General features: G+C 39.8%; 1 gene segment (V, D, J or C); it reads left to right on the forward strand.

Moving 5' to 3' along the window:
* The first annotated feature begins 1,181 nt into the window (after window positions 1–1,181).
* Window positions 1,182–20,378, forward strand: part of LOC128641855 (tapasin-related protein-like) — a 70,062-nt gene continuing 50,865 nt past the window's right edge. Inside the window, 1 exon segment of the C gene segment in view lies at window positions 1,182–1,241. Within this exon segment, the coding sequence occupies window positions 1,196–1,241 (46 nt within the window).

Genomic DNA, 20,378 nt, shown 5'->3' on the forward strand with positions numbered 1-20,378 from the left:
GGTGAAAATGGAGTAAGATTTCTCCATTTTCACCACATAAGGCCTTGCGCTGGATATTGGATACCGATTTACGACGCGGTCCCATGTTAGCCTATGGAAGTAAGAATTGCGGGCGACGGGTGAAATATACGGGCGTAAATTGTATGCTACGCCATATTGAATGGGGCCCCTGTTATTATTTGTTGAAAGCTAAACTTAGGTAGGATCGTATGCTGATTTCTAAGCCCTTTAAGGCCATCTCTTTTCTTGGTGCATTTTATTAGCTTTTACAGCTAGACAGTGCTAGTTCATGTGTGCCATATATATTACATTGTGCTCATTCCCGTGGAGTTATTTATGAGTCAGTTTGTCAAAATCACTGAGATAAGGGGGAAGTCTGCAGAGGCTTAGAGACAAGGTAATTACAGAAGTGTATTAATATAGCAGTGTTGGTTATGCAAAACTGGAGAATGGGTAATAAAGGAACTATTTATCCTTTTAAACAATAAAAAAAAAGTAGACTGTCCCTTTAAGTATAGAAACTTTCAGTATAGTTAAGGATACCACAGACAAAATCAGCTATTTCAAATACCAATATAAATGTAAATTAGCTGTTTGTGAACAATTGAATACACTCCAGCAGATAAAATTGATCATTTGGAACAAATTTAAAGGGAGACAAAATTAGGGTACACTGTCCCTTTAAATCTTAATGAATTAATTAACAATAAAAAATGCTTAGAAAAATTACAATGTTTTATTGTGAAAACTAAATATATTCTCACTGAGGTGCCCTTAAATATTTTAAAGACACTATTGATGTAGAGGGGTAATGATAAATATTATCTGTTTGCATTTTAAAGTCTTTCATTAAAGAAAAAAATACTTTAATTCTGCATATAGAAAACTCACCCATATCTTAGATGATTATTTGAATAACTTTGAATGCTTTTAATGTAACATGTGCTAAATATGAGGCTGATTGATTATTGATACAATTGATTTTAAATTTCATACAGTGAAAATTTACTTCCATTGGCTCTTTATTAAACTGACCTGACAAGATAGGCAATCGTTACAGAATATGGCCAAATTTAGCAAACAATCTGTTCACTAGAGACTATTGAGAAACCTTTGTTGCCTTTTAAAGCAAACGGATTACTCAAATTGAAAGTGAAAGCAAATATTTTAGCTGTGGTTGTACCAGGATGTAGCAATGGAGTTCAGGGGATTTCTATTTTTTGTCTTTTTGCATCAAACAAGTAAGTTTCCTGATTTATTTATATTCTGTGTGGCTTGATAAGAGGAATAAGGACGCTAGAGAGAACAAAGATAAGATTGTGTGACAGCTGAGTGGCTACTGCTTGTTCTTGTAGACGAGGGACTTTAAGGTGGGGTTGTTTTCTATACTAAATCATATTCTCCTGCACATTAATATGTTGTTATCTTCAGAGAGAGGCAAATAATCTGTTCTATCTAATCCTTTTACAACCTAAACTCTGACCTTTAATAATCTGTTGTTTTCACATCTGCATAATATTTACTGTATATTTATTAACACAATATCTCTGCAACAGATTTAGTGCACAGAGAAATGTAGAATAAAATGTATAGAAGCACATTCTCTTTATTGTAATAAAAAAATCACAAGTGTTTGTAATGGATAAAGAATAAATAATTCAATTTATATTAAAGGGACAGTAAACGCCTTGAGATTTTTACATACAATGTGAACTGAAACAAGTTTGTAACATATTTGTATTATTTATTTTGCCTCCTTTTTATTTAAATTTTCTTTTGAAACTGTTGATTTTTTTTATTTATTCTCAAAACTTAAAGGCTAACCCTGCTACATATATTTCCCTAACTGGCTTTAACTAATAAGAGCTGCAATACTTTAGTACTTTATACTAACTTTATGAAAGTGACTATCCTTGTAATAATGCAATGCTGCTCCCGAGCCTACCTAGGTATGCTTTTCAACAAAGGCTACTAAAAGAACTAAGCAAATTAGGTAGCAGACGTAAATTGGAAAGTTGTGAAAATCATGAAAGAAAAGTACATATGCACTTTAGGATCAATCCCTCAGCTTCTATTCTTTATTGAGACTAGGAAAAATTACCTCACCCGGGTTAGCCCCCCATAGTCAAAATTTTAACAAACGATCATTCCATTTGTTAGATCTTTGTTAGATCAGGTTAGATCAACTGTTTTTTTTTCGTTAGACCAACTCTAAAATATGAAATATTAACAATCTTTTTAAGGGGGGGCTAACCCGTAGCCAGCCCCCCCTCAACAAAAATGTTGACAAAATGTTATTGATTATGATAGCTCCACGTTAGATCAGGTTTGATCAGCCAAAAGTTTTGTTAGATATATTTTAATTACTGAGATATTGCATTTTTAATGAGGGGGGGGCTAGCCCCCCTCAACTGAAATCTAGACCAAATTTTATTGATTTTGATAGATATACGTTAGATCAACTGTTTTTTTTTACGTTAGATCTATCACGTAAGCGGCGGTATTAACAATCCTATTTTGTGTGCAGGGGAGGGGTGATCCCGGGTTAGCCACCCCTCAACTGAAATTTGGACCAAATTTTATTGACTTTGAAAGATATATGTTAGATCAGGTTAGATCAACTGTTTTTTTCGTTAGATCTATCACGCAAGCAGCGGTATTAACAATCCTATTTTGTGTGCGGGGGAGGGGTGACACCGGGTTAGCCCCCCCAACTGAATTCTGGACCAAATTTTATTGATTTTGAAAGATATATGTTAAATCAGGTTAGATCAACTATTTTTTTCGTCAGATCTATCACGCAAGCGGCAGTTATCACAATCCTATTTTGTGTGCGGGGGAGGGGTGATCACGGCTTAGCCCCCCCTCAATTGAAATCTGGACCAAATGTTATAGATTTTGAAAGATATACTTTAGATCAGGTTAGAGCAACTGTTTTTTTCGTTAGATCTATCACGCAAGCGGCGGTATTAACAATCCTATTTTGTGTGCGGGGAGCGGTGACCCTGGGTTAGCCCCCCTCAACTGAATTCTGGACCAAATTTGATTGATTTTGATAGATATAAGTTAGATCAGGTTAGATCAACTATTTTTTTCGTCAGATCTATCACGCAAGCGGTAGTTATCACAATCCTATTTTGTGTGCGGGGAGGGGTGATCACGGCTTAGCCCCCCTCAACTGAAATCTGGACCAAATTTTATTGATTTTGATACATATACGTTAGATCAGGTTAGATAAACAGTTTTTTTTTGTCAGATCTATCATGCAAGTGGCAGTATTCACAATCCTATTTTGTGTGTAGGGGAGGGGTGATCACTGGGCTAGCCCCCCCTTAACTGAAATCCGGACAAATTTTTATTGATTTTGATAGATATACGTTAGATCAGGTTAGATCAACAATTTTTTTCGTTAGATCTATCACGCAAGCGACGGTATTCACAATCCTAGTTTGTGTGCCGGAGGGGGATGATCCAGGGTTAGCACCCCCTCAACTGAAATCTGGACCAAATGTTATTGATTTTGATAGATACAGGGAGTGCAGAATTATTAGGCAAGTTGTATTTTTGAGGATTAATTTTATTATTGAACAACAACCATGTTCTCAATGAACCCAAAAAACTCATTAATATCACAGCTAAATAGTTTTGGAAGTAGTTTTTAGTTTGTTTTTAGTTATAGCTATTTTAGGGGGATATCTGTGTGTGCAGGTGACTATTACTGTGCATAATTATTAGGCAACTTAACAAAAAACAAATATATACCCATTTCAATTTTTTTTTTTTACCAGTGAAACCAATATAACATCTCAACATTCACAAATATACATTTCTGACATTCAAAAACAAAACAAAAACAAATCAGTGACCAATATAGCCACCTTTCTTTGCAAGGACACTCAAAAGCCTGCCATCCATGGATTCTGTCAGTGTTTTGATCTGTTCACCATCAACATTGCATGCAGCAGCAACCACAGCCTCCCAGACACTGTTCAGAGAGGTGTACTGTTTTCCCTCCTTGTAAATCTCACATTTGATGATGGACCACAGGTTCTCAATGGGGTTCAGATCAGGTGAACAAGGAGGCCATGTCATTAGATTTTCTTCTTTTATACCCTTTCTTGCCAGCCACGCTGTGGAGTACTTGGACGCGTGTGATGGAGCATTGTCCTGCATGAAAATCATGTTTTTCTTGAAGGATGCAGACTTCTTCCTGTACCACTGCTTGAAGAAGGTGTCTTCCAGAAACTGTCAGTAGGACTGGGAGTTGAGCTTGACTCCATCCTCAACCCGAAAAGGCCCCACAAGCTCATCTTTGATGATACCAGCCCAAACCAATACTCCACCTCCACCTTGCTGGCGTCTGAGTCGGACTGGAGCTCTCTGCCCTTTACCAATCCAGCCACGGGCCCATCCATCTGGCCCATCAAGACTCACTCTCATTTCATCAGTCCATAAAACCTTAGAAAAATCAGTCTTGAGATATTTCTTGGCCCAGTCTTGACGTTTCATCTTGTGTGTCTTGTTCAGTGGTTGTCGTCTTTCAGCCTTTCTTACCTTGGCCATGTCTCTGAGTATTGCACACCTTGTGCTTTTGGGCACTCCAGTGATGTTGCAGCTCTGAAATATGGCCAAACTGGTGGCAAGTGGCATCTTGGCAGCTGCACGCTTGACTTTTCTCAGTTCATGGGCAGTTATTTTGCGCCTTGGTTTTTCCACACGCTTCTTGCGACCCTGTTGACTATTTTGAATGAAATGCTTGATTGTTCGATGATCACGCTTCAGAAGCTTTGCAATTTTAAGAGTGCTGCATCCCTCTGCAAGATATCTCACTATTTTTGACTTTTCTGAGCCTGTCAAGTCCTTCTTTTGACCCATTTTGCCAAAGGAAAGGAAGTTGCCTAATAATTATGCACACCTGATATAGGGTGTTGTTGTCATTAGACCACACCCCTTCTCATTACAGAGATGCACATCACCTAATATGCTTAATTGGTAGTAGGCTTTCGAGCCTATACAGCTTGGAGTAAGACAACATGCATAAAGAGGATGATGTGGTCAAAATACTCATTTGCCTAATAATTCTGCACTCCCTGTATATGTTAGATCAGGTTTGGTCAGCTTTTTTTTTTTCCGTTAGATCTATCACGCAAGCAGCGGTATTCACAATCCTATTTTGTGTGCGGGGGAGGGGTGATCACTGGGCTAGACCCCTCAACTAAAATCTGGACCAAATTTTATTGAATTTGATAGATATACGTTAGATCAGGTTAGATCAACTGTTTTTTGTTAGATCTATCATGTAAGAGGCGGTATTTGGTAGCATGCAGGAGCGCATGTCCATGCACAGAGCAGTCAGTGCTTTTGCACACATTGTGTCCATTTGGCCTGTGAGGGACGTTATTATAACCCCGCCCCAAAGCTCTGCATAAGACCAAGAGACATCCAGCAGTGACAAACTACGCCCCCAGGGTGTAGGAAGCAGGGAATGGAAGATTATTCTACCTTTTATGGGATTATTTTATAGTATACATTTGTCCTATAACAGAAGAAATACATTATTTAGTATTGGGTTCTATAAAATTACAAGTAATGCATCTCCTATTATAACATTTAATATTGCTGATTTTATTATAATAAGTATTAACTTTAATATCTCTTACATCTTGATGTAAGAGATATATAGAAGTTAATACTTTATGAGATTAGCCCTCCTTCATCTCCATGGATCACACTGGTGAACCTCCCTCAGGTATGGAACAAAGAAGAAGACTTGTTGAAGATGCTATGCAACACATTTATTATGATGCACAGCCAGCATGATTGGAGGTTTTGTGCTGGCTTAGAATAATAGGAATTATAGTCCACAACTGAGTTATAAGTGATATTTGAAACTTAAATAATAATCAGTGAATAACATCTTCTTTGATTGGATAATAATTTTCCCTCCAGCCAGAACAGTTATCAAATAAACACTTCCTGTTAGAAGTAAGCATCTGTGTGACCACTACAGTAACTAAATGGTTTACTGTGCACATACCTCGTAACATTTCAAAATTCAAAAGAGGGACCCCCCGCGGCAAAAAATTTGAAATGTGGTGGGCGGGGCTTAAAAAATTATAAGACCAAAGTAATATAAATAAAATGCTAAATAAAGTCATATATTTTAATACACTAAGGCAGCAAATTAAACACAAGCTCAAACCACTGGTATGGCTATGTGAGCTATGTATTTAATTAGCCTTTGCAAAGACATTGCTAAATATTTTTATCTTAATTGGACATTTAATAATACATTCTTTAAAACTGCTCTCTGCATTCCCCATTAATATTCTAGATTCTGGCCTTTAAAGTCAGCAAAAATGCACAGTAGCACACAACATAGCATACACTTACACATGCAGATACACACACAATACATAGCATACACTTATACATGCAGATACACACACACTACATAGCATACACTTACACCTGCAGATACACACACACACTACATAGCATACACTTACACATGCAGATACACACACACTACATAGCATACACTTATACAGGCAGATACACACACACTACATAGCATACACTTACACATGCAGATACACACACACTACATAGCATACACTTACACATGCAGATACACACACACTACATAGTATACACTTATACATGCAGATACACACACACTACATAGCATACACTTATACATGCAGATACACACACACTACATAGCATACATTTATACATGCAGATACACACACACTACATAGCATACACTTATACATGCAGATACACACACACTACATAGCATACACTTATACAGGCAGATACACACACACTACATAGCATACACTTACACATGCAGATACACAGACACTACATAGCATACACTTATACAGGCAGATACACAGACACTACATAGTATACACTTATACATGCAGATACACACACACACATTACATAGCATACACTTATACATGCAGCATACAGTTATACATGCAAATACACAGACACTACATAGTATTCACTTATACATGCAGATACACACACTACATAGCATACACTTATACATGCAGACACACACACACACTACATAGCATACACTTATACATGCAGATACACACTTATACATGCAGATACACATACACACACTACATAGCTTACATTTATACATGCAGACACACACACACACTACATAGCATAAACTTATACATACAGATACACACACACACAGTTATGGATACAGATTGACACACACACACACACACTACATAGCATACACTTATACATACAGATACACATACACTACATAGCTTACACTTATACATGCAGTTACACACACTACATAGCATACACTTATACATGCAGATACACACACACACTTATATACAGATACACACACTACATAGCTTACATTTATACATGCAGGCACACACTACATAGCATAAACTTATACATGCAAATACACACACACTACATAGCATACACTTATACATACAGATACACACACACTACATAGCATACACTTATACATGCAGATACACACAAACTACATAGCATACACTTACACATGCAGATACACACACACACACACTACATAGCATACACTTATACATGCAGATACACACACACTACATAGCATACACTTATACATGCAGATACACACAAACTACATAGCATACACTTATACATGCAGATACACACACACTACATAGCATAGACTTATACATACACACACACTACATCATATATGGGTATCTGTAATTCATTGTATGGGGTCCTGGGGTTGGCAAGCACATTAGCTGGCAGTCTGCGGCTGCCACTGTTCGTTACCCTGGTATTAGCACTGCTCATTGTATAAAACTGAAGGCATGCTAGTATTATCACCAGGAGTTAGACATCATCACTACCAGAGGTAGGTTAGAGAGGTCACCATTACCCGTGGTCAGCGTGTATACAGCCTTCTTACTCCTGCTTAACCCACACACTATTCTTCTTCCACAGGGAATCTAACAGGTATCTAACCCTGTGAGAGCAAAGCCAGCTGCTTCTGAGTATGGGCCCAATAGAATTGAATATATATATTTTTTTATTTTTAATGCTTGGGGCAAATCGGGACAGATGGCTATCAACCCGGGACAGGGGGACAGACTCCTAAAATTGGGACTGTTCCGCGAAAATCGGGACAGTTGGGGGGTATGTGTGCATAGGATATTTATATACAAGGAAGAAATTAAGTTCTTTTTTTTTATTTGTTTATGAGCGTGGATATGCATATAAATGTGTGCATGTTTGTATGATCATTAATAAATAATTTATTTTATAAAATATGTGCATAGAATTGGGTGTTATGTTCATGAAGGGTGACTTCTTTTCAAATGTGCATAACAGCAAAAGTGCTTGGTACTTGCAATAACAGCCCTAAAAATTTCAAGGTTACCATTAGTAGTCTTTTTTTTATTTGTTGTGATTGATTTGTCATAAGGCAGCTCATTTATTCACAGACATGGCTTAGCAATCTTTTTAGTGCTAGCTATGTGTCCAATGCATTGGAAAGCCTCTGACACTCAAACAGTTAAATAGAACATGATATATATGCAACAATGATAGAATGCACAAACATCTCAGTTCACCTTGGTGTTAATAGCATGCCTACCAACATTTGCTGCTGGTAATGCTCAACAAAGCAGGGGCGGGGTTATGTGACATCACAAATTGCAGCTTGACCACATCTAAGTGACTCCCAACCTCTTTGGTGTTGGCAGAGTTTCATTAAAAAATAATGTGCAATATCTCCTAAACCAAACCAAACGTTAGTTTTTGCAGCACAAATAAGCACAAACATAGCACAAATGGTATATTTGTATTCAGTTTTTACAAACATGGGGTGCCAACTTCACAAACTTCTTGCGCAGCGCAGCAGTTACGAGCGTATTTCTTTCATTACATGCGCATTTTTTCCATAGGATTACATCGGGGAAAAAAATAAGTCTGAGCTTATTTGGTCCATGTAAGACATTGGAGAGACCAGCTACCTTGTTGTTGCAGTGAGCTGGGACACAGAGCTCGCAGTCTGCCTCTACTAGCACAGTATTAACTTCTATATCTCTTACATCAAGATGTAAGCGATATGAAAGTTAATACTTATTATAATAAAATCAGCAATATTAAATGTGATAATAGAAGAAGCATTACTTGTAATTTTATAGAACCCAATACTAAAGAATGTATTTCTTCTGTTATAAGACAAATGTATACTACAAAATAATCCCATAAAGTGTAGAATAATCTTCCATTCCCTGCTTCCTACACCCTGGTGATATGTGGGGGGCATAGTTTGTCACTGCTGGATGTCTCTTGGTCTTGTGCAGAGCTTTGGGGCAGGGTTATAATAACGTCCCTCATAGGCCAAATGGACACAGTGCGTGCGAAAGCACTGACTGCTCTGTGCATGGACATGCGCTGCTGCATGCTACCGAATACCGCCTCTTGCGTGATAGATCTAACAAAAAAAACAGTTGATCTAACCTGATCTAATTTATATCTATCAAATTCAATACAATTTGGTCCAGATTTCAGTTGAGGGGTGCTAGCCCAGTGATCTCCCCTCCCCTGCACACAAAATAGGATTGTGAATACCGCCGCTTGCGTGATAGATCTAACAAAAAAACCAGTTGCTCTAACCTGATCTAACATATATCTATTAAATTCAATAACATTTGGTCCAGATTTCAGTTGAGGGGGGCTAGCCCAGTGATCACCCCTCCCCTGCACACAATTTAGGATTGTGAATACCGCCGCTTGCGTGATAGATCTTACAAAAAAACAGTTGATATAACCCGATCTAATGTATATTTATCAAAATCAATACAATTTGGTCCAGATTTCAGTTGAGAGGGGCTAACCCGGGGATCACCCCTCCCTCGCACTCAAAATAGGATTGTTAATACCGCCGCTTGCGTAATAGATCTAACGAAAAAAATAGTTGCTCTAACCTGATCTAACGTATATAACTATCAAAATCGATAAAATTTGGTCCAGATTTCAGTTGAGGGGGGGGGCTAACCCGTGGATCACCCCTCCCCCGCACACAAAATAGGATTGTTAATACTGCCGCTTGCGTGATAGATCTAATGAAAAAAACAGTTGATCTAACCTGATCTAACGTATATCTATCAAAATCAATTATATTTGGTCCAGATTTCAGTTGAGAGGGGGGACTAGCCCAGTGATCACCCCTCCCCTACACACAAAATAGGATTGTTAATACCGCCGCTTGCGTGATAGATCTAACGAAAAAAATAGTTGATCTAACCTGATCTAATGTATATCTATCAAAATCAATAAAATTTGGTCCAGATTTCAGTTGAGGGGGGCTAACCCGGGGTTCACCCCTCCCTCGCACACAAAATAGGATTGTTAATACAGCCGCTTGCGTGATAAATCTAACGAAAAAAAAAGTTAATCTAACCTGGTCTAACATATATCTATTAAATTCATTAAAATTTGGGTCCGGATTTCAGTTGAGGGGGGCTAGCCTAGTGATTACCCCTCCCCCGCACACAAACTAGGATTGTGAATACTGCCGCTTGCGTGATAGATCTAACAAAAAAAAAAGTTGATCTAACCCGATCTAACATATATATCAAAATCAATCAAATTTGGTCCAGATTTCAGTTGAGGGGGGCTAACCCGGGGATCACCCTTCCCTGCACACAAACTAGGATTGTGAATACTGCCGCTTACGTGATAGATCTAACGAAAAAAACAGTTGATCTAACCTGATCTAACGTATATATATCAAAATCAATCAAATTTCAAAATCAGCAATATTAAATGTGATAATAGAAGATGCATTACTTGTAATTTTATAGAACCCAATACTAAAGAATGTATTTCTTCTGTTATAGGACAAATGTATACTACAAAATAATCCCATAAAGTGTAGAATAATCCCTGCTTCCTACACCCTGGTGATATGTGGGGGGCATAGTTTGTCACTGCCTGATGTCTCTTGGTCTTGTGCAGAGCTTTGGGGGCAGGGTTATAATAACGTCCCTCACAGGCCAAATGGACACAGTGCGTGCGAAAGCACTGACTGCTCTGTGCATGGACATGCGCTGCTGCATGCTACCGAATACCGCCACTTGCGTGATAGATCTAACAAAAAAAAACAGTTGATCTAACCTGATCTAACTTATATCTATCAAATTCAATAAAATTTGGTCCAGATTTCAGTTGAGGGGGGGCTAGCCCAGTGATCACCCCTCCCCTGCACACAAAATAGGATTGTGAATACCGCCGCTTACGTGATAGATCTAACAAAAAAACCAGTTGATCTAACCTGATCTAACATATATCTATTAAATTCAATAACATTTGGTCCAGATTTCAGTTGAGGGGGGCTAGCCCAGTGATCACCCCTCCCCTGCACACAAATTAGGATTGTGAATACCGTCGCTTGCGTGATAGATCTTACAAAAAAACAGTTGATCTAACCTGATCTAATGTATATTTATCAAAATCAATACAATTTGGTCCAGATTTCAGTTGAGAGGGGAGGGGATCACCCCTCCCTCGCACTCAAAATAGGATTGTGAATACCGCCGCTTGCGTGATAGATCTAATGAACAAAATAGTTGATCTAACCTGATCTAACGTATATCTATCAAAATCAATAAAATTTGGTCCAGATTTCAGTTGGGGGGGGGGGGGCTAGCCCAGTGATCACCCCTCCCCCGCACACAAAATAGGATTGTAAATACCGCCGCTTGCATGATAGATCTAAAGAAAAAAATAATGGATCTAACCTGATCTAATGTATATCTATCAAAATCAATAAAATTTGGTCCAGATTTCAGTTGAGGGGGGGGCTAACCCGGGGATCACCCCTCCCCCGCACACAAAATAGGATTGTTAATACCGCCGCTTGCGTGATAGATCTAACGAAAAAAATAGTTGCTCTAACCTGATCTAACGTATATAACTATCAAAATCGATAAAATTTGGTCCAGATTTCAGTTGAGGGGGGGCTAACCCGTGGATCACCCCTCCCCCGCACACAAACTAGGATTGTGAATACTGCCGCTTGCGTGATAGATCTAACAAAAAAAAACAGTTGATCTAACCTGATCTAACGTATATCTATCAAAACCAATAAAATCTGGTCCAGATTTAAGTTGAGGGGGGCTAGCCTAGTGATCACCCCTCCCCCGCACACAAAATAGGATTGTGAATACCACCGCTTGCGTGTTAGATCTAACAAAAAAAAAAGTTGATCTAACCTGATCTAACATATCTATCAAAATCAATCAAATTTGGTCCAGATTTCAGTTGTGGGGGGCTAACCCGGGGATCACCCTTCCCCGCACACAAACTAGGATTGTGAATACTGCCGCTTGCGTGATAGATCTAACGAATAAAAACAGTTGATCTAACCTGATCTAACATATATATATCAAAATCAATCAAATTTGGTCCGGATTTCAGTTGAGGGGGGGGCTAGCCCAGTGATCACCCCTCCCCCGCACACAAAATAGGATTGTGAATACCGCCGCTTGCATGATAGATCTAAAGAAAAAAATAATGGATCTAACCTGATCTATCGTATATCTATCAAAATCAATAATATTTGGTCTAGATTTCAGTTGGGGGGGGCTAGCCCAGTGATTACCCCTCCCCCGCACACAAACTAGGATTGTGAATACTGCCGCTTGCGTGATAGATCTAACAAAAAAAAAAGTTGATCTAACCCGATCTAACATATATATCAAAATCAATCAAATTTGGTCCAGATTTCAGTTGAGGGGGGCTAACCCGGGGATCACCCTTCCCTGCACACAAACTAGGATTGTGAATACTGCCGCTTACGTGATAGATCTAACGAAAAAAACAGTTGATCTAACCTGATCTAACGTATATATATCAAAATCAATCAAATTTCAAAATCAGCAATATTAAATGTGATAATAGAAGATGCATTACTTGTAATTTTATAGAACCCAATACTAAAGAATGTATTTCTTCTGTTATAGGACAAATGTATACTACAAAATAATCCCATAAAGTGTAGAATAATCCCTGCTTCCTACACCCTGGTGATATGTGGGGGGCATAGTTTGTCACTGCCTGATGTCTCTTGGTCTTGTGCAGAGCTTTGGGGGCAGGGTTATAATAACGTCCCTCACAGGCCAAATGGACACAGTGCGTGCGAAAGCACTGACTGCTCTGTGCATGGACATGCGCTGCTGCATGCTACCGAATACCGCCACTTGCGTGATAGATCTAACAAAAAAAAACAGTTGATCTAACCTGATCTAACTTATATCTATCAAATTCAATAAAATTTGGTCCAGATTTCAGTTGAGGGGGGGCTAGCCCAGTGATCACCCCTCCCCTGCACACAAAATAGGATTGTGAATACCGCCGCTTACGTGATAGATCTAACAAAAAAACCAGTTGATCTAACCTGATCTAACATATATCTATTAAATTCAATAACATTTGGTCCAGATTTCAGTTGAGGGGGGCTAGCCCAGTGATCACCCCTCCCCTGCACACAAATTAGGATTGTGAATACCGTCGCTTGCGTGATAGATCTTACAAAAAAACAGTTGATCTAACCTGATCTAATGTATATTTATCAAAATCAATACAATTTGGTCCAGATTTCAGTTGAGAGGGGAGGGGATCACCCCTCCCTCGCACTCAAAATAGGATTGTGAATACCGCCGCTTGCGTGATAGATCTAATGAACAAAATAGTTGATCTAACCTGATCTAACGTATATCTATCAAAATCAATAAAATTTGGTCCAGATTTCAGTTGGGGGGGGGGGGGGCTAGCCCAGTGATCACCCCTCCCCCGCACACAAAATAGGATTGTAAATACCGCCGCTTGCATGATAGATCTAAAGAAAAAAATAATGGATCTAACCTGATCTAATGTATATCTATCAAAATCAATAAAATTTGGTCCAGATTTCAGTTGAGGGGGGGGCTAACCCGGGGATCACCCCTCCCCCGCACACAAAATAGGATTGTTAATACCGCCGCTTGCGTGATAGATCTAACGAAAAAAATAGTTGCTCTAACCTGATCTAACGTATATAACTATCAAAATCGATAAAATTTGGTCCAGATTTCAGTTGAGGGGGGCTAACCCGTGGATCACCCCTCCCCCGCACACAAACTAGGATTGTGAATACTGCCGCTTGCGTGATAGATCTAACAAAAAAAACAGTTGATCTAACCTGATCTAACGTATATCTATCAAAACCAATAAAATCTGGTCCAGATTTAAGTTGAGGGGGGCTAGCCTAGTGATCACCCCTCCCCCGCACACAAAATAGGATTGTGAATACCACCGCTTGCGTGTTAGATCTAACAAAAAAAAAAGTTGATCTAACCTGATCTAACATATCTATCAAAATCAATCAAATTTGGTCCAGATTTCAGTTGTGGGGGGCTAACCCGGGGATCACCCTTCCCCGCACACAAACTAGGATTGTGAATACTGCCGCTTGCGTGATAGATCTAACGAATAAAAACAGTTGATCTAACCTGATCTAACATATATATATCAAAATCAATCAAATTTGGTCCGGATTTCAGTTGAGGGGGGGGCTAGCCCAGTGATCACCCCTCCCCCGCACACAAAATAGGATTGTGAATACCGCCGCTTGCATGATAGATCTAAAGAAAAAAATAATGGATCTAACCTGATCTATCGTATATCTATCAAAATCAATAATATTTGGTCTAGATTTCAGTTGGGGGGGGCTAGCCCAGTGATCACCCCTCCCCTACACACAAAATAGGATTGTGAATACCGCCGCTTGCGTGATAGATCTAACGAAAAAAATAGTTGATCTAACCTGATCTAACGTATATCTATCAAAATCAATAAAATTTGGTCCAGATTTCAGTTGAGGGGGGGCTAACCCGGGGTTCAACCCTCCCCCACACACAAAATATGATTGTTAATACCGCCGCTTGCGTGATAAATCTAATGAAAAAAACAGTTAATCTAACCTGGTCTAACATATATCTATTAAATTCAATAAAATTTGGGTCCGGATTTCAGTTGAGGGGGGCTAGCCTAGTGATTACCCCTCCCCCGCACACAAACTAGGATTGTGAATACTGCCGCTTGCGTGATATTTCTAACAAAAAAAACAGTTGATCTAATCCGATCTAACGTATATCTATCAAAATCAATTACATTTGGTCCAGATTTCAGTTGAGGGGTGGCTAACCCAGGGATCATCACCCCTCCCCCGCACACAAAATAGGATTGTTAATACCGCCGCTTGCGTGATAGATCTAACTAAAAAAACAGTTGATCTAACCTGATCTAACGTATATCTATCAAAACCAATAAAATCTGGTCCAGATTTCAGTTGAGGGGGGCTAGCCCAGTGATCACCCCTCCCCGGCACACAAAATAGGATTGTGAATACCGCCGCTTGCGTGTTAGATCTAACAAAAAAAAAGTTGATCTAACCTGATCTAACATATATATCAAAATCAATCAAATTTGGTCCAGATTTCAGTTGAGGGGGGCTAACCCGGGGATCACCCTTCCCCGCACACAAACTAGGATTGTGAATACTGCCGCTTGCGTGATAGATCTAACGAAAAAAAACAGTTGATCTAACCTGATCTAACGTATATCTATCAAAATCAATCAAATTTGGTCCAGATTTCAGTTGAGGGGTGCTAACCCGGGGATCATCACCCCTCCCTGCACACAAAGTAGGAGTGTGAATACCGCCGCATGCGTGATAGCTCTAACAAAAAAACAGTTGATCTAACCTCATCTAACGTATAGCTATCAAATTCAATAAAATTTGGTCCTGATTTCAGTTGAGGGGGGCTAACCCGGGGATCACCCTTCCCCACACACAAACTAGGATTGTGAATACTGCAGCTTGCGTGATAGATCTAACGAAAAAAACAGTTGATCTAACCTGATCTAACATATATCTATCAAAATCAATAAAATTTGGTCCAGATTTAAGTTGAGGGGGGCTAGTCCCCCCTTATTAAAAATGCATTATCTCAGTAATTAGACTAGATCTAACAAAACTTTTGGCTGATGGAGCTATCATAATCAATTACATTTTGTCAACATTTTTGTTAAGTGGGGGCGGGATATGGGTTAGCCCCTCTGAAAAAGATTGTTAATATTTCATATTTTAGAGTAGATCTAACGAATAAAAAAACAGTTGATCTAACCTGATCTAACAAAGATCTAACAAATGGTCTAACCCAGGTGAGGTCATTTCCTTGTTTTTTTTTCTATTGATTCCCTGAACAAACACTAGATTTACACTTTATAAACACATTTATATGTATAACACTTCCATTGTGGATTGTTTTATTTTCTTAATTTGAGTCTCCATGGATACTGCAATTGTGTCACTTCCTGGGGGGTGGGGTCACTGGCTATTTAAACACTGCTTATTGTTCAATTTGTTTGGTCTGATGAAGGGGACCAACTATTGTTTTTTGAAAGTCCAGCAAGTGCGGATCTTTTACTTGGAATTATATATATATATATATATATATATATATATATATATATATATATATATATATATATATATATACACTTAGAACATATTCCCCTATGTGATGAACATGAACAATGTGAACTATTTACAGTACATACACAGTATAACACTTTATAAAATATGAATATTGCATAAATATGCTTTTACATGATTTCATCTACTTGGCTGCAAAGGACTCCAATTCACACACTCAGACTCACACACACACACACACACACACATATAGGTATACATATGTGTTTATATGTGTATATGTCTGTAAATACTGTACATATATAGAAACATAGAATTTGACGGTAGATAAGAACCAAAAATGCCCATCAAGTCTACCCATACTACAGGTCACTTTTTTCTTAGAATAGCCTAATGCATGTCCCGGGCATTTTTTAATTCCTTTACAGTCTTTGTGTTTACCACCTCCGTTTGAAGATTATTCCATGAATCCACCACCCTTTCTGTAAAAAATGCTTCCTCACATTTATCCTAAATCTGTAACCCTCTAACTTAAGATTGTAACCCCTTGTTTTGGCATTTGTTTTTTTTTTTGTGGAAAATGCTTTCAGCTTATTATATTTATTATATTTGAAGGTTTCTATTGTGTCACCTCTTTCCCTTCTCTCCTCTAAACTATACATATTTAGATCATAGAGTCTTTCTTTTTACATTTTATATTTCTCCAACATAGGTGTGTCTGGTCCACGGCGTCATCCTTGCTTGTGGGATATTCTCTTCCCCAACAGGAAATGGCAAAGAGCCCAGCAAAGCTGGTCACATGATCCCTCCTAGGCTCCGCCTTCCCCAGTCATTCTCTTTGCCGTTGCACAGGCAACATCTCCACGGAGATGGCTTAGAGTTTTTTGGTGGCTCTGCTTAAGGAGGTGTTGTCTACTCTGGATGATTGTGACAATTTGGTCATTCCAGAGAAATTATGCAAGATGGACAAGTTCCTAGAGGTCCCGGGGCCCCCCGAAGCTTTTCCTATACCCAAGCGGGTGGCGGACATTGTAAACAAAGAATGGGAAAGGCCCGGCATACCTTTTGTCCCTCCCCCTATATTTAAGAAATTGTTTCCTATGGTCGACCCCAGAAAGGACTTATGGCAGACAGTCCCCAAGGTCGAGGGGGCGGTTTCTACTCTAAACAAACGCACTACTATCCCTATAGAAGATAGTTGTGCTTTCAAAGATCCTATTGATAAAAAATTAGAGGGTTTGCTTAAAAAGATGTTTGTTCAGCAAGGTTACCTTCTACAACCAATTTCATGCATTGTTCCTGTCACTACAGCAGCGTGTTTCTGGTTCGATGAACTAGAAAAGTCGCTCAATAAAGATTCTTCTTATGAGGAGATTATGGGCAGAGTTCACGCTCTTAAATTGGCTAACTCTTTTACTTTAGACGCCACTTTGCAATTAGCTAGATTAGCGGCGAAAAATTCAGGGTTTGCTATTGTGGCGCGCAGAGCGCTTTGGCTAAAATCTTGGTCAGCGGATGCGTCTTCCAAGAACAAATTGCTTAACATACCTTTCAAGGGGAAAACGCTGTTTGGCCCTGACTTGAAAGAGATTATTTCAGATATCACTGGGGGTAAGGGCCACGCCCTTCCTCAGGATAGGTCTTTTAAGGCTAAAAATAAACCAAATTTTCGTCCCTTTCGCAGAAACGGACCAGCCTCAAGTTCTACATCCTCTAAGCAAGAGGGTAATACTTCTCAAACCAAGCCAGCCTGGAGGCCAATGCAAGGCTGGAACAAAGGTAAGCAGGCTAAGAAACCTGCCACTGCTACCAAGACAGCATGAGATGTTGGCCCCCGATCCGGGACCGGATCTGGTGGGGGGCAGACTTTCTCTCTTCGCTCAGGCTTGGGCAAGAGATGTTATGGATCCTTGGGCGCTAGAAATAGTCTCCCAAGGTTATCTTCTGGAATTCAAGGAGCTACCCCCAAGGGGGAGGTTCCACAGGTCTCAATTGTCTTCAGACCACATAAAAAGACAGGCATTCTTACATTGTGTAGAAGACCTGTTAAAAATGGGAGTGATTCATCCGGTTCCATTAGGAGAACAAGGGATGGGATTCTACTCCAATCTGTTCATAGTTCCCAAAAAAGAGGGAACATTCAGACCAATCTTAGATCTCAAGATCCTAAACAAATTTCTCAAGGTTCCATCGTTCAAAATGGAAACCATTCGGACAATTCTTCCTACCATCCAGGAAGGTCAATTCATGACCACGGTGGATTTAAAGGATGCGTATCTACATATTCCTATCCACAAGGAACATCATCGGTTCCTAAGGTTCGCCTTTCTGGACAAGCATTACCAGTTTGTGGCACTTCCATTCGGATTAGCCACTGCTCCAAGAATTTTCACAAAGGTACTAGGGTCCCTTCTAGCGGTGCTAAGACCAAGGGGCATTGCAGTAGTACCTTACTTGGACGACATACTGATTCAAGCGTCGTCTCTACCACAAGCAAAGGCTCATACGGACATTGTCCTGGCCTTTCTCAGATCTCACGGGTGGAAAGTGAACGTAGAAAAAAGTTCTCTATCTCCGTCAACAAGAGTTCCCTTCTTGGGAACAATAATAGACTCCTTAGAAATGAGGATTTTTCTGACAGAGGCCAGAAAATCAAAACTTCTAAGCTCTTGTCAAGTACTTCATTCTGTTCTTCTTCCTTCCATAGCGCAGTGCATGGAAGTAATAGGTTTGATGGTCGCGGCAATGGACATAGTTCCTTTTGCGCGAATTCATCTAAGACCATTACAACTGTGCATGCTCAGTCAGTGGAATGGGGATTATACAGACTTGTCTCCGACGATACAAGTAGATCAGAGGACCAGAGATTCACTCCGTTGGTGGCTGACCCTGGACAACCTGTCACAAGGGATGAGCTTCCGCAGACCAGAGTGGGTCATTGTCAAGACCGACGCCAGTCTGGTGGGCTGGGGCGCGGTCTGGGAACCCCTGAAAGCTCAGGGTCTTTGGTCTCGGGAAGAATCTCTTCTCCCGATAAATATTCTGGAACTGAGAGCGATATTCAATGCTCTCAAGGCTTGGCCTCAGCTAGCAAAGGCCAAATTCATACGGTTTCAATCAGACAACATGACGACGGTTGCGTATATCAACCATCAGGGGGGAACAAGGAGTTCCCTGGCGATGGAAGAAGTGACCAAAATAATTCAATGGGCGGAGACTCACTCCTGCCACTTGTCTGCAATCCACATCCCAGGAGTGGAAAATTGGGAAGCGGATTTTCTGAGTCGTCAGACATTTCATCCGGGGGAGTGGGAACTCCATCCGGAAATCTTTGCCCAAATAATTCAATTGTGGGGCATTCCAGACATGGATCTGATGGCGTCTCGTCAGAACTTCAAGGTTCCTTGCTACGGGTCCAGATCCAGGGATTCCAAGGCGACTCTAGTGGATGCACTAGTAGCACCTTGGAGCTTCAACCTAGCTTATGTGTTCCCACCGTTTCCTCTCATTCCCAGGCTGGTAGCCAGGATCAAACAGGAGAGGGTATCGGTGATCTTGATAGCTCCTGCGTGGCCACGCAGGACTTGGTATGCAGATCTGGTGAATATGTCATCGGCTCCACCATGGAAGCTACCTTTGAGACAGGACCTTCTTGTTCAAGGTCCGTTCGAACATCCGAATCTGGCCTCACTCCAACTGACTGCTTGGAGATTGAACGCTTGATTTTATCAAAGCGAGGGTTCTCAGATTCTGTCATTGATACTCTTGTTCAGGCCAGAAAGCCTGTAACTAGAAAAATCTACCATAAAATATGGAAAAAATATATCTGTTGGTG

This window comes from Bombina bombina, chromosome 11 (assembly GCF_027579735.1).
Source record: "Bombina bombina isolate aBomBom1 chromosome 11, aBomBom1.pri, whole genome shotgun sequence".
In the NCBI taxonomy this organism is placed as follows: Eukaryota; Metazoa; Chordata; class Amphibia; order Anura; family Bombinatoridae; genus Bombina; species Bombina bombina.